Source organism: Mus pahari, chromosome 18 (genome assembly GCF_900095145.1).
Source record: "Mus pahari chromosome 18, PAHARI_EIJ_v1.1, whole genome shotgun sequence".
Classification (NCBI taxonomy): Eukaryota; Metazoa; Chordata; class Mammalia; order Rodentia; family Muridae; genus Mus; species Mus pahari.
The window spans coordinates 30746424-30770634 of record NC_034607.1 but is presented as its reverse complement, the minus strand read 5'-3'; the positions used below and the strand labels follow the sequence as shown (position 1 = coordinate 30770634).

Genomic DNA, 24211 nt, shown 5'->3' with positions numbered 1-24211 from the left:
CACACACTCAGGGCACAGTCTACCATAGTAATCACACACTCAGGGCACAGTCTACCACAGTAATCACACACTCAGGGCACAGTCTACCACAGTAACCACACACTCAGGGCACAGTCTACCACAGTAATCACACACTCAGGGCACAGTCTACCACAGTAACCACACACTCAGGGCAAAGTCTACCACAGTAACCACACAAGCAGGGCACAGTCTACCATAGCAACCACACAAGTAGGTCATAGTCTACCATAGTAACCACACATGCAGGGCACAGTCTATCAAAATAAACCATACATACAGAGTATAGTCTACCATAGTAACCACACATGTAGAGACCACAGTCCACTACAGTTTTTGTGTGGTCTTGATATCTGGTTACAATCTCTACTCTTCCTGGTTGTAATGTTATATTTCACTGTATTTAGCTACCTCAAACAGTCTATGGAATAAGGCAAGAAGCAACTGTTAATTAGCAGTGGTTATAGCAAGACAAAGGCCTTACAATGTGAAGTGTCATATGGCCAGAGCTACCAAAGGTCTGACTAAGCACTGAAGACAGAAGCTGAGTCACCACAGCTGCGATATGCCACCTGATTCTCTCCTACCCACAGCCATGGCACTCAACTGCCTTTCTTAGAAATGATAAACTGAAACTCTGAGCATCACCACGTTCGAAACTCCACCCAATCAGCTAATAGATGCATGAACACTGGAACATTCCCATGTTTGCTAACCCCAAATCAAATTGGATGGCGTGCTTGGCACACTGTCACTGCTGTCTCTGGCTCAGGGAAATGGGAAAAAAAATCAATATTCCCACAGATCAGCCAAGAATCCCATAAGAAATGGCACAATTAAATTAGGTTTTCATATTCCTATGAAAAGAAAAAGGCAAGAACTTAATGTGGGCAGATCAAGCTGGTTTTATTCTCCATCTACCAGAGCCTTAAGTACTTGCACTAATTATCCCATCATCATAAAAGCATAGTATGAGTTCCAAAATAGAAACAATTATGGTTTAATTCCATAGTGCAACTTTCTAAATTGTAATAAGCAACCACTAAATTAAAATGAGACCTCTAAATTGTATGCTGTCATCAAATGCTAGCAAGTGTGTAGGCATTAATTTCTGTTGGTAAGTACACCGGTGAAAAATCTGAATCTATCTATCTGTATAACACACTATACCTGTATAATCTTACATTTCTTTAAAATACAGAAAACACTCATGGGGTCTGTCAAAGAATCTTTCTGATAAGTAAGTTTTTCTCATACCAACACAAGTATACAAGTGAAAGACAACAGTAAATATTCACTGCATCATATAGGAAAGCATGATCAAAACCATAAAAGATCCCAGGTTTACTTAATCTTATTAGATATAATACAAGAATCAAATCCTTGAAAACAAGATAAAATAATAAGGAAATTGATTACAATTAAATAAAGTCTATATAATTCTACTATACACAAAGCCAAAAGAAGAAAGCGTGTCTCGGTGTTTTCATGATGATCTGAATTCAGCTTAAGTCATCTAAGCATAGGCGAGCAAGGTACAAGTCAGCAAGCAGCCTTCTTCTCACCTGTACCGGGGCCTGATCGGTGTCAGAGGTACTGAAGGGTTTATGAGCAATAAAAGGGTTAAACATTCAAATATAGAGATCTTTAATAGTTGAACCTTGCTAACAATTTCTAACACCAAAATTTATAGATCTGTAATAGTTGAGCACTGCTAACATAGGCTATATCTGAAAACCAATGATATAATTTTTGACAAATTTAGGTAACTATATATAAAAATATAGAGATGAAGAAAGTCTACATTGATTTGTAGCATTCCTTAACTCCATGAATGCCACAAAAGATCATAACATCTCGGATTTCTTTTTATTTTCTACTTTCCTTTCTGCTGCTGCAATAATAACACATGATCAGAATCAGCTTAGAGGAGGAAAACAGGTATCTGGCCGAACCCTCCAGGATAAAACCCACCAGAGGGACAGGCAGGCAGAAACGGAAGCCATTACTTGAGCAGAATCAGTGAAGGAAGGAATGGTGTTTGCTGACTCACGCCCTGGAGCACTTGCTCAGGCTCAGGTCCAGCCAGACTCTGTTTCTAGTGCAAGCCTACCTGCCTAATAGTTGGGTTCACCAGCCTCTCTCAATAACCAAGACAACCCACACAGGCATGCCCACAGGCCCATCTAATCCAGGCAGAGCTGCCCAGGTTCTATCAAGTTGATAACCAAAGCTAACTAAGACAAAGCCCTGAAGTATTGTCTATATTTTCCATTTCATTTTATCATATTAAATATTTTCCAATAAATCTTTGAAATACAACATTAATTTAGTATCAACTGAGCAATCCCATAGAGACAGATTTTCTTAAAACTGCAATTTATCTCTTGACCTACAACTTGAACCAAACAGGAAATTGGATTTTCTTAAATAGATAAATCACAAATTGTTGCTATAGGATAGATTGTTTGTTTGTTTGTTTGTTTTTCGAGATAGGGTTTCTCTGTATAGCCCTGGCTGTCCTGGAACTCGTTCTATAGACCAGACTGGCCTCGAACTCAGAAATCCGCCTGCCTCTGCCACCTGAGTGCTGGGATTAAAGGAGTGCGCCACCATGCCCGGCTGCTATAGGATAGATTTTATTGAATCATAAAACAAAAGTTTTGACTCCTGTGAGTTAACTCATCAATTACTTTTAGTATTTGTAATTGATACTGCATACATAATTAGTGCCTATTGCTACAGATTCATTCCTTCTAAAATTTCAATTTTAAAATCTAACAAAGTTCTTGCTATGAAACCCAGGCCTGCCTGCCGTTAGCGCATGGTTCTGCTGACTCAGCGTCCTAGATGCTGGCCTCACGAGTATTTATCACACCTGACTTATGCCTAGTCATGCTTAAGAAGAAACCAACAGAGAAAGAAATGAGACAATGAACTACCAATGCCAATGTTTCAGAAACTGGTTATTTAGAAAGGCTAAGTCAGGTGACCCAAAGCAACTTGTAAACAACTTAAGCTCTACCTTGCAAATGCCTTCCTTCACCACTGTCCCCTACCCAGTCTCATTTCCCCTCAGCTCTCCCAGGTCTCTGGGCAGACGCTGCTTTATCAGGGACACCTTCCTTTACTTCTCTCCACACAAACACATTACTCACACCCCTCTTCTACCACTAATTGCTATATTTTTCCCAAAGAATTTACCACCAGACATACTCCATGTTTAATTGCTTACGTGCTGTCTCTACCAGTGACAGAAAAAGACCCTGATAGAACTGTGATGATTCAAATGAGAGATGCTCTCCATAGCTCACAGATTTAAACACTAGGCCTCCAAGTGGAAGGTTATGAAACCTTTAGGAGATGAACCCTTGATGGAGAAAGTAAAAGTCACTGGGGGCAAGCGATAGAAAAAAATGTGATCAGTCCGTTTACAGCTCCAGCCATGTCTTTCCCATCTGTTGCTTTTGTATGGGCATTATCTCAAGAGACAGAAAAGTTACAAATACAAATACAATAAAAATTATGCATATTTTGCTCATTGATGTACTGTAAAGCTCTAAAATAGCTGTTTTAGTTTCTGTTTTAGTTTTGAATGGTTCATTTAGTTTCTTTCTGTTACTATGATAAAATACCCTGATAAAAATCAGCTTTGGTGAAGGAATTCCTCTCAATTCCAGGTTTCAGTCCATTACTGAGGAAGAGTCACAGCAGCAGAGCTGGAGAGAGCTGGTCCCATCATACCACAGTCAGCAGAGAGACATGAATGCACACATGCTCACTCGTTTGCTTGGCTAAATTCTTTTACTCTCACATAGTTCAGAAACAGCCTGCAAGGGAATAATGCCACCCACAGTGGGCAGGATCTTCCCATAACAAATGTCTAAGACAATTCCCCACAGACATGCTCATCAGCCAACCCAACGAAGGCATTTTCTCAACATTCATTGAGATTCTCTTTCCAGAATTCTCTAGATTATGTCAAGCTGAAAACCAAAGGTAGCCATCGTAACACCTGGTCTGATGTAAACCCCCCCCCCTTTTAAATGAGTAAGTAGAAAAAGAGTCACTGTATACGCCCTATTAGAAAATGAAACTTAAGGTTCATTTCATAAAGGAGAAGCAAGGTACATCAGACGATATTGTATGCTCTTCCAGTTACATAAAAGAGAACAGAAGGCATATAATTCACATGCACGCTTCTATTTTGTAGATAATGCTTCTGGAAAAATTATCTCTGAGGAAGAGAACTGAGGACTAAGCAAGGAACACTAAGACCCATGTACATGCCCATATGCATGTAGTGTTCTTCAAAGGTATTACATGAGGCTTTGCTTTATCAATTAGAAATACATAGTATAATCCTTCATAAATCTATTCATTCTTACAGTGACTAAATAATTTATATATGAACTAAGCTATCTAGAAAATAAAGTAGTACCATTTGTTTCACAGTGCTTTCAATATGTAGAATAAATTTATACTTATTATCTTTTTTCAGTATGAAAAATATGCCATAGTCATACTCACTCTACAGAATGGAAGCTTATAAACTTTAAGGATCCTCAACTATAATTACTGGGCAGAGACAAAAAAGCTACATAGGCCTTCTGATTCTTGGTTTGGTATTCTTCTCATTATACCAATATTTGGTGCACAAGGCTCAAAATTAAAACTAATGTTGGTGATTGCAAGAAAGCAAACATAGCTCACAATGATAAAGACAAAACTCTCAACGACACTATGAATTCTTTCATTAATTCAGGACAGTGTTCTTAGCATAAGACTCAAACATCAGATACTATAACACAGGACACAACTGAGTCATACGACAGGCAATCTTCAGAAAGTTAGATATCTCACTGGGTGAAAATGTAGCATAACAAGATTTTATTACTGCTGCTGCTCAACTAAGAACAGTTACTCAGTATATACAGAGAAGATAAATATCTGTTGTTTCTGTCTACCAAAGGGAATTACATGAAATGTCACTTTCAGAAATTTTGAATTGGAGTCAATTTTCTTATAAGAGAGCTATACACGTTTTAGAAGAAGAGAATCATTTTGTGGCTGTCATCAGTTCTAGACATGTGGATATGATACACAAGTTAATCCTTTCATCAAAAATTACTATATTTGGTCCAAAGCTGTCATAAAATAAAGCAAACAGGTAACTCCGGTGTTAAAGTTTAATTCCTCAGTTCAACAGATACTAAAATGAAACGTACTTTGTTACTACTAGTAGTTAATAAATAACTAAAGAAGAGTGCTTAATAAATAGTAAAGCCTAAGCTTATGTTGACTTGGTTATAAGGAAATACTGATGGTTGTATAACTATGCAAGGGGAGACTACACAGTTTACACTCCTAAAGCGACTCAGAGGATACACTCTTCTCATCTCTAGAGCTAAAACTGATGTACAATACAACATAAATCCTCAGTTCATCACGAGCGTGCTGTCTTCTTCTGCCCTCTGGCCCTTCCCACTGACACTTTCCTACCCCAAAAAAGAATCCTTCTGCTCTGATGTCTCCTGCTATACAGAAAAGAAGGAGGGAGAGAAGGAAGGAACAAAGAGGGAGTACATAGATATAGATAAGATACACAGGTATCTAATAGATAAAACACATAGATATAGGTAGCTAGATAGATATAGATAGATGATAGATAGATGACAGACAAACAGATGATCGCTACATTTAAATCTGGATCTAGCACATGAGTGAAAACACGATACTGCTCTTCCCTCATTACTCTTAGGCCCTTCCCCCTCACATAAAGGCTAACTTATTTTATAATGCTATTCATAAAACAATGTTTAAGTAGTCATTTTGGAAAAATACATTTAAGCATTAAAATTTTTATTATTTTCAACTGAATTCCAAACAGATTATTATAGATGTTAATTGAAAAAGTTAAGGACTGCAAAATTTTCACCAATACAGATTGGGGAGAATCAATAGTGAGAACTGTTAGATGTTCTCACTGTATTCCTTCAATATCAGATGTATTCCTTTTTTCTAATTTACTGTAAAACATTTAATTGCCATCAATTTGTGGAATGGCCTATATAATTTATAAAATATTATTTTATCATTTTTAACTACATAATATACAGTATTCCTTTTGAAAACCTGACACATTTTTCAGTGACAGTGGAGTTTTTCATTTCGGTTCAGTGTGGTTTGAGATAGTTTCCCATGATGTCTCCACTTTGCCACCATCCAGAACAAGCCACTCAAATGCTACACTTAGAAATGGATACTACCAACCACACATGACAAAATTTTAATTTTTAATTAAAGATTTACTAAAGGCATTGTTTCAATGAGTAAATAAGAGATAACTTATAATTACTATTTCAATTACTGAAAATTAATTGAAGATAATAAAACAGCACTACTTCAAATTAACAAGGTAACATCCTCGCGTATAAATAAATCATCATATAAATGGTGTAAATGAATAGGGTAAAGATGACAAAGGGACAGTTTGCTTTCTTAAACATTATTATATATTTTTTATGAAACACTGTTCATTCAAATGAGTTGATAAATCTTTGACAACTTAAGAATTAAACTCTAAAGCATCACAAATTCTTAAAAGTCAGATTTTGAATGTATAATTATTGGGAATAGTTATTATCTGGCAACTCGGGTAACTACTTTTCATTCTACCAAGACAGTACCAGCATAAGTTATATGTTCATTAATTACTTCAAATTAATTATAGAGTATTAATAGTTGTCAAATCATGAAGTAATTATTGACTGCAATGCCATACTCACATACAGGCAAAGAACTATGACAAACCATAACCAAAGGAAGGTACAGTGTTCTTAAAAGCCGAGTGGAAAAAGTAAATGCAAATTGCCCTGAAAGAATATATATGTCCAATAGATATCAAGAAAGGAAGGAAGGAAGGAAGGAAGGGAGGGAGGGAGAGGAGAGAGAGAGAGAGAGAGAGAGAGAGAGAGAGAGAGAGAGAGAGAGAGAGAGAGAGAGAGAGAGAAGGAAGAAAAGAGAAAGAAGCCCATAGGCCTTTGCTATATGTGCTCAGGTCCTGACAGTCAGGATGATGCTGGAGAACACACTACAATTGGCAAAGTGATGTATACATAGCAAAATTCAGTTAATAACAAAAGCAGCAATGATTATGACATTCAAGTATTTTATATTCATTTCTGTGTTATTATAGCTCTAAACATGGCTTTTGAGAATATTTGAATTTATTTAATACTCTATTTTCATTTTGATACACATTTATTACATTGTATTTTATTATTTATAAATTATATTTATTATGTATTATATATGATACATATTAATTATTTAAGATCACATAAATGGAAAAATTATTAAAATGTCAACTATAAATTCTTTAATTATAATGCCTCCATAAATGGAGTACATTGAACGGTCCAGAGAAAACAAAAAAGTATACCACAGGATTTTTTAGGCATTGTATTCCTGAAATTTTGGCCTGAATAGATTTTACTGGTGATATAAAGGGGCTATTCTATGTATGATAGATGATTAATAAGTTCTAGATAGTATCTACTGGTCACTGCATTACAAAAATCTAGAAATTCTACCCAATGTTCCAGTGAGCAAGATTGCTCCTTAGAATAATAGCCAACACAAATGATAGATACATGAAGTAGATGGATGGATAGATAGATAGATAGATAGATAGATAGATAGATAGATAGATAGATAGATAGACAGACAGACAGACAGACAGACAGACAGATAAATGGCAGATATACTGATATATACTAAGCATTAGGCAGCTAATACAACTAAAATTAAATTGAATTTTATGTTTATAAATCTGAACAAATTAAGGATCAAAAAAATTTAAGCTAAATCTATTTTTATACTGTGAAAAAAATAAACACCATAAATCTTAGGCAAACAAATGTCATGGTTCTTAAGAAACAGTCAATGAATAGCTTTCCCCTTATTCTTATTTCTATCTTTAAATGATACCCTACCTTCCTGCTGTCTCCCAGGAATAAAAACAACTTCAGTCTGTTCTTTCAGTTTTGAAGACAAGAGAAGAACTTTTTGTCCTCTGACTCTAGGAGTGGTCCTGAAGTGCTCTCCAGGTGACCTGAGGTGACTGACTGGTAAGTCTATTCTGCATTTACAAATAAGTTTAATAGGACCTGCATGTTAACAAGAGTAATAATTTGTTACAGCAAACCAGGATTCGTTTCATGCTCACTTATTACCCAGACACTTCTGCGCCTGCTGGCTCTACAGCTTACCATGGATGTGACTGACCGCGCATCTTCTTCGTAATTCACCACAGGGGGCGGTTCTTTCCCATCATTCTCCTGTACTTTTTGCTCCAGCAATGCTTTCTGTGCTGCGCACTTTGCCTCAGTGCATCTCAATTGCTGGACTGACTGTTTCAACTCTTCAAGTGCCTGTTTTTGGCCCAGAAGAAGCACAATGCTACAATAGAATAAAATAAATATACATTATTTCAACTCAATGAGAAGTAAAACCATTAATGAAAAGGTGTGCATGTGTATATCTGTGTGTGTGTCAATGTGTGTCTGTATATGAGTATATCTCTGAATGTGTTTATTATGTGCCTCTGTATGTGCCTGTGTGTGTGTCTGTGTTACATATGTATGTGTCTCTGTCTCTGTGTCTGTGCCTCTGTGGATGTATCTGTGTATGTGATTATATTTGTGTATCATGTGTTCGTGTGTGTGCCTGTGTATTTGTGCCTCTGTGTGTGCGTCCGTGTATCTGCGTATATGTTTGTATCTGTGTATCACGTGTTCGTGTGTCTATGCAGATTATGCTTTTCTAAGTTTTCATTTTCCTCTACAGCACTCCTTCAGAATCACAATGAAAACAGATTTTAATAACAATGGATTCTGGATACTGAAATTAATAAAACGGAAATAAGTCACTCAAGACAGTTTCCAATAAATTGTGGTCTATAGCACTCACTTTCTTTTATACATAAACTACCTACCACAGCAGACATTAGGGTTAGGAATAGGCCCTGAACTGACTGGAAAAAAAATGGCAAAATAATATATCAATTCCAAATCTCAAGAATTCCATACTTAAGGTATTGATATGTTCCTGGGGTAAAATTAATAAAATTAGGTGATGTCCTTAATGTACACACACTACTGCATGTAATTATGAGATCTGTTTTGAACAGGAATAGCTAACACAGGATTCAGACCTAACCATGAGGGCTTGAGATTAAGTCTAGAAATCATTCTATTACAACCGACAAGGAGACAGCAGATTTTTCCCAGCCCCTCTTCAGAGACTTGGCCCTTGAGGCTCCCCACAATGGGAATTTCAAACTACTTTTCCCATAGCAAGGCCAACAGAGAGAAAACCAAGTGTTGGAGGGAATGTCTCTACCATACGTATATGATACTGATATTTTAAAAGTTAAGTGTACCATGCACTGTGGTGAGTTATTAGTAGACAAGAAACAGCAGACTGAAAATGCAGGAACCCTCCAGCATAGATAGTGAGGTAACTCATTAGACAGTGACGTAACTTCCTGAACAGCATCAGAACATAGCCTGAATAAACACAGAAGACTGACCAAAGGAAGCTACTGCGCTGTCTGTCTACTGACAGGGATCTTTTGAGGACTCAGTTCTGCTGTAACTGAGCAGGACAGTCTCAGTAACCACAGTAAAGCATGCTGGTCTCCTCAATAGTGTTCAGGAATTTCAGCAAATGATGTAAAGCTGGGGACGGGGACGGGGGGGGGGGGACTTAAAATTAGGAGCATTTGTAGAAGACCTAGAAATGTCCAGAAGACAGATTGTTCTAAACATCAGAATTTAATAAATGATAATTACTATGTATATCATCATCATTCAGTAATCTGTGACCTATTTTTTAAATCTGTACAGATTTCTTGGTAAATTCATGCTGGCTTGTGTATTAGTTGGTAATTGCTTTTTTGGAATAAATTGGCAATTCCATTTCTCAGAAAATCCATTCAGAGAATGTTAATTTTTAAGACAATCATTTTTGTGAGAAAAAAATTGAGGAGACCCTGGAGAAGATTCTATCTACTCGCACATTTTAAGCTCGGGGGGCGGGGGGTCGGTCCTTTCTAACACACACCAAAAGCAAAATATCACATCATCACAAGGGCTTTAACAACACCACGAGAGATGATTCTAAATATATCAGCTGAGATATCATAATGTATTTCCACATACATCCAGAAGATTTTTCAATGACTTATCACATGTAGGCAAAATTATTTAATATGCTTAAAAATAATACTCTAAAAGAGTTGTTATCAATAGTCTTACACAAAGGCTAACAGAAAAATGCAAAGAAAATAGCTAAAAAAGAAGAGGAAGGAAAATAAGCTTTGCAATAATAAAATATGAAATTATATATAAAGAATAATGGTTTCAAAAAGTAAATGTTAACCAAATAGTCAAACAAATAACATTAACTGTATTTTTAAGAACAAACTCACATAGGCTGTGATAGCAGGCACAGAGCCTGGACAGACTCAAGACAGACAGGTGGATTCCCCCAAGATTGGGGGAAGTGGACAAAGGCTCACTAAATAACTAAGCTATCTGCGAGTATCCATTTGCAAAGGAAAAATTAGCTTTCACCAATGAAATCTCACTGGGTATACTAACGATACACCAGAGTAGGGCCAACGCAAAACAAGCACAAGGGTGTTTTTGTAGATGAGGGTAAATTAACAGTGAGAATGTCTGAAAAAATCCTATTGTTAACTACCAACAACTATAAAGCACATGCTTTCATACCAGGCAATCCTTGTTCCAACATAATCTTAGGATAAGCTTCTTCAATTTTCCTTCAGAAGCTATAAGTATTAGGAATTTAGAGGCACCTACTAAATCCAAAGAATTAACTTAAGACTCTACTGTATGTTGATTAAACCAGTAATTCTATTTAGTAAAAATCCATTAGGATTCATTTATTTAAAAGTAATTTAAAAATCTGAACATACAAAAGAAAAGTTTTAGTATTTTTGAAGAAAATGTAATTTTATCATTTTATTGCTTTCAAGTAACAAAGAATATGAAGATAATAAAGTATTACAAAAATAAAGATAATGCTTATTCTAAAAAACAGAGACTCACTATGTAGCACTGGTTGGACATTTATGACCACACCTGTCCTTAAATATAATTATAGGTTCATGTTTTAAACTAAAGCAAAAATTATTCTCATTACATATATGTATTTAGATACGGAGATAGATATTTATATCTACATATAAATAATAGATGACAGATGGATGATAGATAGATGAATGAATGGATAAGTAGATGATAGATAGATAGATAGATAGATAGATAGATAGATAGATAGCAGAATCTAAAGACAAGCCCAGGAAATAAGGGAAAAATATAAATGTATCATCTTGGAATCTTATTCAGAATATTTGTTTAGCAAAAGACATAAATATGAAGGCAAAGTTCAAGCCACCAACTTCTGAATCAGTAAATTAGCAGTAACTATTTAGTCACACAAGTATACTTCATATTTTAATTTTCTAATTATACCCTGAAGCTAATGATAACGATGTCACTCAGGGTAACAAAAGTTACAGGATACGCTAGGACTCACCCCAGAAAACCCGGCCTTGCTAACCCTTCTAACTCCTAGAAGTTCTATTAGCCTGCAAGGCCTCGCTCAGCAGGAGGCGGAAGTCCGAGGCCAGCTCCACCCCTAGCGATGGAGACCTCTGTTCCAGAGTGTTCTGCCTGGGTGGGCTCAGCTATAGGCTGGCATTTACCAGGTACCGTCCCCTAGGTGAGCAGCTAGAGTCAACTGCGGGCAGCCAAACGTCCCGGCTCTACAGAGCAGTCAGCCTGCACGGCCATTAACGGTACACAGCCTCAGGCACGCGTGAGGAAGCACCGCGAACTCAAGGTGGTGAAATTTTAAAGAAAAATCAGAATCGGAGGGGTGCCAACAAGAAAGGATGAAACCCAGCGCAAAACCTGTCAGATGTGATTACAAGAGGCCCAGAAAGCCAGCTGCCAAATAAAGCTGCCCTATTAGAGGCCCCTGGTAATCTTTGAAATTATTACTTTGTAATAATGGGGCAAAGGCTAGATACATGTGAATTGACTCTACCTGGTAAGTCAATGAGTGAGAATTACTACTAGAAAGAGTTCAGATTCAGAGACGAAAAGGCAGAAAGTAAGCAGAAGGAAAGACGGAGAATAAAAAGGGTTTCAGCAGCTGAGAGACCATACAGCAGTGCCAGCATCAGCCCTGGGCCTTGTACTCAGCCCAACAGCACCTCAAGGACTGCAGCTGGTGGGGGCAGGGTGAGGACCTGGGGGGACTGGGACAGGGATGGGGACTGACACTTCTGGGTTTGGAGTCAATATTTTAAAAGTGAGCATAAGACCCCGTTAGGAGGAAAAGGTAAAACAATAGACAAAATTTCTGGGAAAATGATGGCAACACTTTACAAGTCCATGAGAAACAGGCTTAGAATAATTACATTTTACTGTAAAAGGGCACTAAGGATGGATGCCAAGGAGAAACGGGAGGAGACTTGGGTATCTAGTTCCCACAAATAAGGACAGTCATTTAACGCTTTAGATTTTTCTGTGATACAGAAGTTTATCTGCTGACTACGATAAGTGAGATCAGAAATTTGACAGAAGTAGAGAATATTTAAGACACTATGCCAAAAAATAAGAGCAAATATAGATCAGAGAAATCTAAAACATCTCCAAACCCCGGAGAGCCTTGAAAACCTGGAGCAGTTCTGGAGCATTAGAACAGGAAACCCATGGACTGCAGTCAGGACTAGAGAAAGCACGCCAGCATACACTGCTGTAACTTCAAGTCACCACACTGACCATCAGTGAAGACAGAAAGCAGCTGTTAAAGCACCCTCCATGAAAACTTCAGAACTTGAGTTCTGATCTCAAACACCCACATAAAGTCAGCCATGCTGGTGAGCACCTGTAACCTCAGTGCTACGTGTGGGCAGGGAGTCAGGACTCCTGCAGGTAACTGGCCACCAATCAACTCCAGTACCCAAAACACCCAAAGCAATGGGCTCAGGGCTTCAGTGAATGAGTCTGAGAGGAAGAAGGGAGGGAGGGAGGGAGGGAGAGAGAGAGAGAGAGAGAGAGAGAGAGAGAGAGAGAGAGAGGTAGGAAGATGACTCAATCTGTAAGCTCCTTGTACCTCATGCGTTCATGAGGTTCTGAGTTCAGTCCCCAGCACTCACAAGAACAGGTTATAGCCACGGCCCTTGGTTGTCCCCAGTGAAATGTGATAATATGACTTTATTGCTAACAATGCCACATGTTTTGATCATGGAACATGGAGAAATCAAGTTGATACTGACCTAAAAGTTTCCTTTCTGCTGGATAGCAATATAGCAGGGTGTTGGGGGAGAAAAGCTAGCAGCAGTGTGACACAGCCTGTGACCCTTACAAACTGTAATACTGACCGCCTGAGAAGATACACCCATGTGCAGTTGTGGTGTGAATGCTATGGGGTGATCAACTTTGCAATCACACTTAAGACCTGTCCTCCAGGAGGAAACCCATGCCTGGTAGTATCATCCAGACCACGAACCTGGTCACAGGCACAGACTTGAAGTACCTCCTAAATACATATTGTTATAGACAAGTGTGCCTCCACTCCTCACCAAAGAAGGCTCCTTACACAGTTGTGGTTGTTAACTCAGAGACTATCGACCCAAGTGCAGAGAATATGAATGCGGAATGCTCAGTCCTATGGGACATGTAGGTCACACACTTTCCTCCTCAAGGCTCCGAGAACACTGTAGAGTTAGAATTGAGGAAAGAACTCGGCAAAGCAGTGTCCTGTAGACACTCATAACCTCACAGCAGCCATGACTGACAATGTCAGACCTGCACAAGAACCAGCCATTCAACACCCCAGCATGGAGAAGGAAGGCCTCGCCCCTAGTTAAGGAAATCTGGCAACTTACGGCTGCTGAGAAAAGACAAGTCAGTTTGCGTCAGCAGTGCGGTAGGCTGTCAGTGTTCCACTGAGTGGTGCCCTCCACCTGTGTGCATTCAGGCAGCACTGACTGAGTGAGTGGGGGAGGGGGAGAATAAGAGGAGGAGGAAGAGCAAGAACAAGAAGAGCAGGAAGAGGAGGCAGAGAATGAGAGAAGACAGGAAGTGAGGTGGTATGGGAAGAGTCAGAGAAGAGGCAGCAAGTGTTGGTATGATCTAAACATACTATATTCATCTGTATGATTACTAAAAAATAAATTAAAATTTAAAAAGCAAAACTCTTAAGCCAGGCATACAAATACCTATAACCCCACTCTTAGGGATACAAGGGAATCCTTGACATTTGTTAGGCAGCCCACCTAGTGAACTCAACTTCCAGCCCAGTGGGAGGCTCTACCTCTAAAACTACAGTGGAGAGCAACTGAGGAGGACAAGGAACATTGAACTCTACCCTATACACACACACACACACACACACACACACACACACACACACACACACACACACGCACGCACATTCTTGTACCGGAACACATGAGCAAGTGCACACATCTAACAACAAAGAAGAAGAAGAAGAAATGTACTAGGACAAGTAAAATCAGAAAATCCAAGAAAATATTGTCAAGTTAGAAATCAGCAATACAAATGCCAGGAAAGCAAAAATAGCCAAGTAAATCTTAAGTTGATTTTTATATGCAAAGCAGATTAGTGTGATCTAATTAGTTTATTTGATTGCCTTTTAATATATCAACAAATTTCTAGATACTTCTCTGCCCCCTTTCTACAAAAGGGATTTTAAATAAGTCTCATTTAAAACTAGATGTTGAGTAACAAAGGCAGTTTTTAACAAAGGATCCTTCGTGCAACAGTTCAGACTGTTAAAACATTAAGGCATGCGGTCAGGGCACTATACAAATACAAGACAACATTTCTAGGTTATCTAAGGCTGTGAGGAAATATCATGAACTAATTCAACTTGGAGAAGAAAGAGTTTATTTTCATTACATTTCCAGATGACTCTAGCTTGTGACAAGTTGACATAAAACTAACCACTAGACATCACATTTTACAGAAACAGTTTTCCAGAGTCATATGAGTTTCCATTGTTATAACATGAAAACTTCCATTTCTGGAAGGCCAAGCCCTCACTAAGCACACACTAGCCTCTGGCAAGCACTCCTGTAAATGTGCATCACTAAGCTATAGTCTCTCAGGAGGTTACTCACTCAGACTTCTTTTCACAGGTCTCAGAAGATTCCTCGATCCTCTTCTCTAGCTCCAGAACGGCCGCCTCCTTGTGTGAAAGTATCTGCTGGGTCTGTGTGAGCTCTTCTGCTAAAGTCTTCAACCTGGTAGAAGGCGCATCATCATCAATTAACACACTAAATGGCTGACTTGCACGCACCCAAAGAACACAGAGCAGCCCCAGTAATCTACTCTAAGGTTAAATGTCAGTTCCTTGCTTGCATTAGCCATGTTTCCAATGCTAAACACAAGCATAGCTTTTTATTGGATGACACAGAAACATGTCATTATTCCAAGTGAGCGTCTAGGAAACTCAATACCCTGTATGTAACCCAGGAGCCCGTGGAGTATCAGTGAGGTACAAAGCATGAATAAAGGCTGCAGGCTTTTCCCAGGGGAAGCTGCTGCTCCTGGGAAGTGCTTGTCTACAGTCTGGTTCCTTTCTTTGTTTGCAGGCAGGGTTTCTCTGTGTAGCTCTGGCTGAACTAGAACTCACTCTGTAGACCAGACTTGCCTCAGACTCAGAGATCTGTCTGCCTCTTGGGGACTAAAGGTGTGCAACAACATACATGGTCAATCTTATTTCTTAAAAATGGAAAAAAAAGTTGAAACATCAGGAAAGATTAAAAAGACTAAACAAAGGAGATGCATTGTTTAGGAAAATGTGTGCTTTTGTGAAAAGATCACATTCTTTGTTTTCAGATAAACATGTATTTTCATCTGGCTTTGCCACTTATCTAAGACTTGCAAAGTTCTTCAGGGCACTCCATCTATTTTCTCATCTGTAATTCTGCACTAAATCAGCAGCTTTATTAGCACTGGTTTTCGAGAAAATGAAAGCAATATATTACATACACTGTAAGTTAACTGTACTTTGGTATGGTAAGTGATAGTCAGTGTATTTGCATACATTACCTTATTTACTTTTTGTGACAATCTTTTATGATAAATATTATTACACTTATTTAAATAAAAGAGAGACTCAGTACTTTGGCAGTTTAAACTGGTGATAAACTACTTTGATGTTCTCATATTATACTGAGAAGTATCCTTTGTATTAGATTTAAAGATAATTTAGTATACAAAATTAATATTTATACATATTCATGGGCCAAATAATTTATTGCTGTATGAAATAGATTCATCCCTTAATGGAAATATTTCTCCCATAAACATACACACACACAAACACACACACACACACACACACACACACACACACACACAAACACCTATTATATCATATTAAAATAATCTTCAGACTTTCAAAGCAAGACAATGAAAGAGGTTTGAGTAGGAAGGGCTAGCAACAGGGGATAACATCTCTTGGAAAGCTGTGTCTCTCTTCCCAGGAAGGTAACAATGACTACCTAGCCTCCTGTGGGTAATTCCAGATCAGACCCTTCCTTGCAGGGCAGTAGTTCTCAACCTTTAAAAAAAAAAATCAGTAGCTTTTCTGTATTATCAACAACAACCTTACTAAGGTCACAGGAACATGCCTATGTACAGTAGCATCAACAGCCAAAACATCTTAGAATAAACCTGGATGAGGAGATGAAAGACGACCATGGTAAAAAGTTACATCCTCTCAAGTAAGTTATTGAGAAGACACCAGAAGTTGCAAGGGCATCTCATGTTCATGGTCAGTATAACTAGTTCTATGAAAACAACTTTCCAAAAAAAGCAATTTAGAGATTAAATGCAATCCCAGTCAAAATGCCCACAGCACCCTTCACAGACCTAGAAAAAGGAAACCTAAAGTTAATCCGGAAGTAGAAAGGACAAACAATACCGAAGCAATTTTGGGCAAAAGGAAGATTCCTGGTGCAGTTTCCATTCCAGACTTCAGATACATTATAGAGCTATAGCAAGAAAAACAACATGGCACTGACATAAAAGCAACCATGCAGACCGATGGAATAAAATAGAAAAGCCAAAAATGAATACTTGTAACTACAACCATTTGATTGATAATTGGGAAAAAGGGAAAAAATATACTGGAGAAAATGCAGCATCCGCAACGAAAGGTTCTGGGGAAACTGGACATCCATATGCCAAAGAATAAAAGTTGACCCATATCTATCACCATGCACAGAAATTAGATTCATGTGGACCAAAGACCTAAACTCGAAACCTGAAACACTAAAATTGCTACAAGAAAACATGGACAGTGCATCTGACAAGACACAGACATAAGGATAATCCCTTAGCCAAGGCATTTAGGTCAACAATTGAGCAGTGGGACCTCATAAAACTAAAAGCTTCTTATAGCCAAGGAAAAGAATCTTTGCCAGCCATACATCTGACAGAGGATTAACATCTAGCATATACAGAGAACTGAAAAAAATACAGTTAAGCAAACAAATGACCCAGTTTAAAGAAAAAAAAAAAACTTTTAAAAGAATCAGTGGCTCTAAACAGATTAATAAAAGAAAGAAAAGTGGCTAAAAAAAAATTCCTAAGAAGTATTCATTATTCACAGCAATTAGGGAAATGTGAATTAAAACAACTTTGAGACTTCATCTCACCCCAGTCAGAACAGCTAGGAAAGACAAAACAGCTCAGAACAAAGGAGAAGAGGAACCCTCATTCACCTTTGGTGGAATGCAAATTATTACAGCCACTATGCAAATCACATGGAAGAGCCTCAGAAAAGCTAAAAAGGAAGCTACCACATGGCCCTGCTGTACCACTGCTTGGCATATGCCCAAAGGACTTGACATCATACTCCAGATACTTGTTCAGCCATGTTCATAGCTGCCCTACTCACAAAAGGCAGGAAATGAAAACAACCTTCAATCAACCAACAAATAGATAATGCAACTGTGATTACACACACACACACACACACACACACACACACACACACACAATGGAATACTATCCAGCTGTAAAGAAAAACGAAATTTGTGAGTAAACAGACAGGGTGTAGAAAAGGTTATATTGAGTGACGAAAGCCAGAAAGACAAAGAGCACATGTTCTTGCGCATCTGCAGTTCCTAGCTCCAAATCCTCAGATGTGTGCATACACCATGGAGTAAGCCAGGACAATATAAAGGGACTGCAGGTTGGGAAGGGAAGAGCAAGACTGAAACAGAGACTAACAAGGTGGAGACTCCAACTGGGAAGAGTGAGGGAAGTCAATACAGAAAGAGAACAGGTGAGGGCCAAATAACACCAAGGTTGCTTGATAAAAGTCTCAAAGATCGTATTGTTTTATATTTACCTACCATCATGCACAATACATAGAAGAGTATTTATACACACACACAAACACACACACTTTAATCTTAAAATTAGTGAAGCCACTTGGGTTGACAATGATTTACACAAGAGCCATAGAATCACAAAGACCCACTACCTGGTAGGGGAAAAAATAAAATAAAAAAACAAGTCCTTTCTCATGGTTGGTTAGCATAGTTCAGGTGACTCCTCAAACAATACAGGAGGATACCAATGGAGTTCTTGGCTGCTGCTGAAGCCAGGCTTCAGATAGTTAGCACTGGATCTGACCAGGAAGCCCTCTTCCTGAAGTCTAGCTTCCATAGATCCAGAACACACTATGCAAGCTGCCATGGCAGGAAGCAATTAAACAGTCCCACCTGGATGAAACACACATGTTCCAGAACAATAACCCGCACAGAAAGAAACACATAAAGGTGCAAAAGTACAGTCATGCATGGGCGTCAGCCAAAGCTGTCCAGTTGAGCTTAAAGCCCACCCAATATGAAAAGAACAATGTCTGGTACTAGAACCCTAGCAAACTGAGGTCATGGACCTTACAAAACAATCTACTGTCACCACTAATAATTACTGGGGAGATGAGAATTAACCTCCCCTAGGGAACAGCCCTCTTACTAGTTGTCCAATGCTAAGTGGTCATCCTTGAAAACTTACACACGCCAACAACAAAACAGAACTCAGCATCTTTTATTTTCATATATTTATGTATGTACACACGGGCACATGCACATATATAACAATAATAAAGAAAAGGGTTATTATACTAAGGAGGGGAAGGTATAGGAAGGGTTCAAGGGAAGGTAGCAGTGAGGAGCTGGAGGGAGGAAAGGGAAGGGGAATGTGATGTAATTCTCTATTTAAAACATCGTTTATGTATATTAAGTGGATAGTCTAGAGTGATGGCTCAACAGTTAAGAGCACTGGCTGCTCTTGCAAAGGACCTGGATTCAATTCCTAGACCCACACAGCAGCTCACAACTGTCTAAAATTCTAATTTGAGGAGATCCAACACCTCACATAGACATAAGTGTAGGCAAAGCATCAATGCACATGAGATAAAAATACATGATCCTTTAAAAAGGGTATCTAAATATAATCTTAATTTATATCAAAATAACTTAAAAAATACATTTTATATATTCTGAGATGGTGCATAATACTTTTTGTGAATTAATCCTGGAAGGTAGTAATAAAGATGTTTACAAAAAGAAGAAAAAAAAATCCTGACTTTCATGTGTATCCTCTTGTAAAATTGCATAAATTTTCAACATCTACATGCATTAAATGCATTTTTTCTAGTTATACCGGAGCTTGAACCCAGGGCCTTTGTGATGAAGGGGAAGAGGAATGCAATTATATTATAATCTCAGAAAAGAAATAAAAGACTTGTGGCATGATATCAAAAGTCCTCCATAAAATCCTATGATGCTACAATTAAATTTTAAAGTAATATTAGAACATGTTATTTAAGCCAATACAACCCTTCTTCCCTTTTAAAAAACAATCCAAAAGTCACAATTAAAATAACAGTATTGAAATTTAATGTAACTAAAAAATAAAAATAACTTGATTGGTTATTTATACTTTTCTAAAACTTATGTCCAAGAATTCTCTTAAAAGTAAAACAGTGATAATTAGTGCTAAAAGGATATTGTCATGTAATTTCTAATGAGTTGTTGTCCACAGCAGATACTTTGGAACTGTGTATCTTTTCATACAAGTAAACCTTTAAACACTGTCCAGTTGGACTAATGTATAGCTTGGTGGTCGAGTGACTGTTTACCATGGATATGTGTGTACATACATATTCCTAAATATAAGCTGCTCAGTCCATTGACTGTTACTTGGTGCCGGACAAACTATTGGCGTGCTCTTCCCTGGGGAGGAATACCCCCTAACTACCCCTCCTGCTCCCAGCTTCCCTCAGTTGCCTGTAGTTCTTTTGTAGGGTTTTTCTCTGTCTACTTTGTCATGTCCACCAGTGTCACAAGATGGTTCCTAGTTTAACCAAGCAGTTATAAGCTTCTGATGAACACATTCAATCAAACCTAATCTACTTCCAACCCAACAAATACAATTATTTATTTTAAACAGCTGGTTTCCTCAAACTGTCCTCCTAACGTCTGGCTTCAAATTCTTTTACATTCCCCTAAAGTTTCAGGTCAGCATTTCAAAAGTATTTCTTGAACACAGCCTGACATTTTAGTTGCTTCCAACTAGAGGCTTAACGTAATATTCTGCCATCTAAGTCATTAACGAAATAGTCCACAGTACCTAACTCAGTCATGTGAAATCCATTTTCTCTTCTTATTTTGACACAATGGGCATGAATTGATAACAAAAATGAAATGCTGTAGTGCAGTAGTGTGTACAGCAGTCAAAATGGCACTGTGATTGTATAGTGACAAGCAGCAGAGACCACCTATGCTGGCTGTCACAGCACAAGTACCTGACTGCTGCTCTGAAATCACCCAAAGATGACAAATCTCATGTGATATTTATGTGCTGCAAAAGATGGTGCTTTTGATATTTTCAACATTTTAAAATATTAATGTCATTCTTAGTTCATGGGCTGTAAAAGACAGGTAGCAAAATGGATTTGATTCTGAGGTTCTATAACTAGCTTGCTAACTTGGACTCTACAAGATCCAAAACAATTACCTTTCTACACAGAGAATTACTATCACCCAGTGAAAAGAATACATTTATGGTCCATTATAAAAGTTAAATTGATTCTAATTTCTCCTTAAAAATTATTGGAAAACACAAAGTCTTGGGATTAGATCTTAATTTAGATCGCAGGATTTAGCATTTTATAAAATCTTGTATAATTTTAATATGGCATATTGATAGGTGCTGGCATACTAAGGAGACTTCACTAAAGATTAGAAAATATCACCAAAAGAAATAAATGTCCTACCATACTGCTAACATCCAGAATTACTTGTGGATGGGTGTGTGATGTTCTCATTGTTTGGAACTCATTTCTAATCTAATCTGCTACAAACAACTGTGTCTTCCTCCCCTCTCGGATAAGAGGTAATGCCTTGAGAGAGTGAGTGGGACTGCCTCCCAGCTCCTGCCGCTACTTCCCTAGATGATGGGTCACAACCTGCACTTATTAAACTAAACAAACCCTCCCTTACTCAAAGTTGCTGTCAGTTGGAGTATTTGTCACAGCTACAGAAAGCAAATTAGAATAGTGGAAAATTCTTGCCTACCATAAATGAGACCTCAATTTGACCCTTAGCACTGTACAATCCATACACGTATATACACAAACACGAGTGTGTAAATCTTCAACTCATTTCCTGAATAATGTTCAATAAAATGTAGATAAAGTTTTAACTAACAAAGATATATCTACTACAATTAAATCTACTACATTATCACAGATTTATTATCTTTAATTCATTGGGTATGGGGAGGGTAACTGCTTTATCATCAAATAACAGTGACTTGTTGAGATAATGATTCTAATTATACTCTGAAAATCAATAAAACAAAGTATTTGGCAACAAAATCTCTGCTCACAAGCACTTAACAGGTAGTTATTTTTAATATTACCACACTATATTCCAGCATTTATATATTCATTTTATTTGCTATTCATTAAAATGAATGATCAATTTTACTGCTGACTTGAGAATATTAATCATATGACTTTAAATATACCATAAAAGACTGATGAATAAATAAGGTACTCGGGAAAAGGTAGTGATAACAAAACCTCAAGTGTCATGAATGCTTTGTTAACATGCAGCATGTGAATTAAGAGGGATGCCATGCCCCAGTAACTTCTACCAATCATATCAGCAGTAAGCACTCTCTCGCAAACACATTTCAACACTATTGAAATTGCTGCCAGAAATTCTTTCTTCTAAGAGACTGTCCTTGACATGACAGATGCTTAGCTCCATCCCTAAGGATCCCAGCTGTCAAATATCCCTGGAGGACAAAATCAGCCCAGATAAGAACTACTAGTTTATAGATGGCTAAGACTGAAAATATCCATGGCCAAATCAAGCCAGAGACCCAGAGGATAAGAACATCCTATGGAACAGCAAAGCTTCTGTAAGAAAAGCTTCTCTAACATAAGGGACCACATGCCTTCAACTCCCTCATCACTGATGCAGAGGACCACATGCCTTCAACTCCCTCATCACTGATGTAGAGGAGCCCATGCCTTCAACTCTCTCATCACTGATGCAGAGGAGCCCATGCCTTCAACTCTCTCATCACTGATGCAGAGGAGCCCAGGCCTTCAACTCCCTCATCACTGATGCAGAGGACCACATGCCTTCAATTTCCTCATCACTGATGTAGAGGAGCCCATGCCTTCAACTCTCTCATCACTGATGCAGAGGAGCCCAGGCCTTCAACTTCCTCATCACTGATATAGAGGACCACAGGCCTTCAACTCCCTCAACAGTAATCAATCCTCTGTGATTCATAAGGCTTCATCACAAATAGGTGTTTGGAAGAGCATGTGTTACTTCCTTTAATTCTATGCCCCCTTTAAATGTTTCAACCCCCTTATAAGAACTAATCCTATAATCCTCCCTTAATAGATTACCTGTACGTGTAGTATTTCTGAATAATAGATTAATTATATTTATAGGAACTTTTGTCTGAGTCATTAAAGGAAAAAGTTTGAACAAGTAAAATAATATACCATGTCCAATACTGACAAGAAATGAATAAATACTTTCTACATTTAACTCCAACACAAGGATAAACACATATAATCCTTATTTACAAATGTTTCTAATCTCTGAACAAAATCATGAGATAACTTAAACTCATGTTTTCACAAGTCAAAAAGTACTTTTAATTGCCTTTATAGTTTGAAGAGGGCTAAAAAAAAGTCAGGATCTCTCAAAACCCCACCAGGTTTATACACAAAAACAATAAGGCAATAAAGCTGATTGAATCATTTATAATAGGATATAGCCTTGCTTCAAGAGAAAAGAATCCAATCACGAGTAAGACTGTAAGCTAAGGCTATGATAGCAGTGACTCCTACCACTCAAGGACAGTGTCTACATTTCCAAAACGGCTCTGCCACTAAGTATTGAAGATGAAACAAAATTAAAAGTATATATAAAAATTGAAAAGGATGAATATTATTCTCATATAATAGCAACTAGGAGAAAAATTAAGGCAACATCACAGAAAAATTCATTTTTTTTAAATTAGTGATAATGGTAAAGAAACATAATTTATTTCTAAAAATGTGTCATCTGGGGCTGAGCACTTGTTATGTGGGGCACATGAGGCCTGAGTCCCATCACAAACACCCACACGGAAAAGCCCACAGGACAGCACACCCTATGCTCCCAGCACTGAGGAGAGACAGGTGAATTCCAAATGCTGACAGCCAGCAAGCCTGGCCTCATCAGGAAGCTACCAGCTCAGTGAGAGACTCTACCTCAGGACAGTAAGGATGAGAACACTAAAGGAGCACACGCAAGGGCCTGCTCTGGCCTCTGCATAGGAATGGACCCCACACCACACATACATAGCACACACAAACATGCATACAAGACACACAATATACACACAAGAAACACATCAATCTGACAAAACCTCCTTTTTTTTTTTTTTTTTTTTTTTTTTTTTTTTTTTTTTTTTTTTTTTTTTTTTTTCTTCAATCTCTCCAGCTAATTAGAGAAAGAAAAGTT

At 37.9% G+C, this 24211-nt stretch overlaps 1 protein-coding gene across 6 annotated transcripts in view; it reads right to left on the bottom strand.

Annotated features, from left to right (window-relative positions):
- Nucleotides 1-24211, bottom strand: part of Fer (FER tyrosine kinase) — a 277350-nt gene that overhangs the window by 190238 nt on the left and 62901 nt on the right. For 4 of the 6 annotated variants that reach the window (XM_029531191.1, XM_021217491.1, XM_029531192.1 and 1 more), the window contains exons 8-9: nt 15266-15388; nt 8292-8481 (exon numbers count right to left, since the gene is read on the bottom strand). In XM_029531191.1, coding sequence (XP_029387051.1) covers nt 8292-8481; nt 15266-15388 — 313 coding nt within the window. Of the gene's footprint in view, nt 1-8020; nt 8190-8291; nt 8482-15265; nt 15389-24211 lie in introns of those variants that run through there. The other 2 variants (XM_029531195.1, XM_029531193.1) reach the window with 2 other exon arrangements.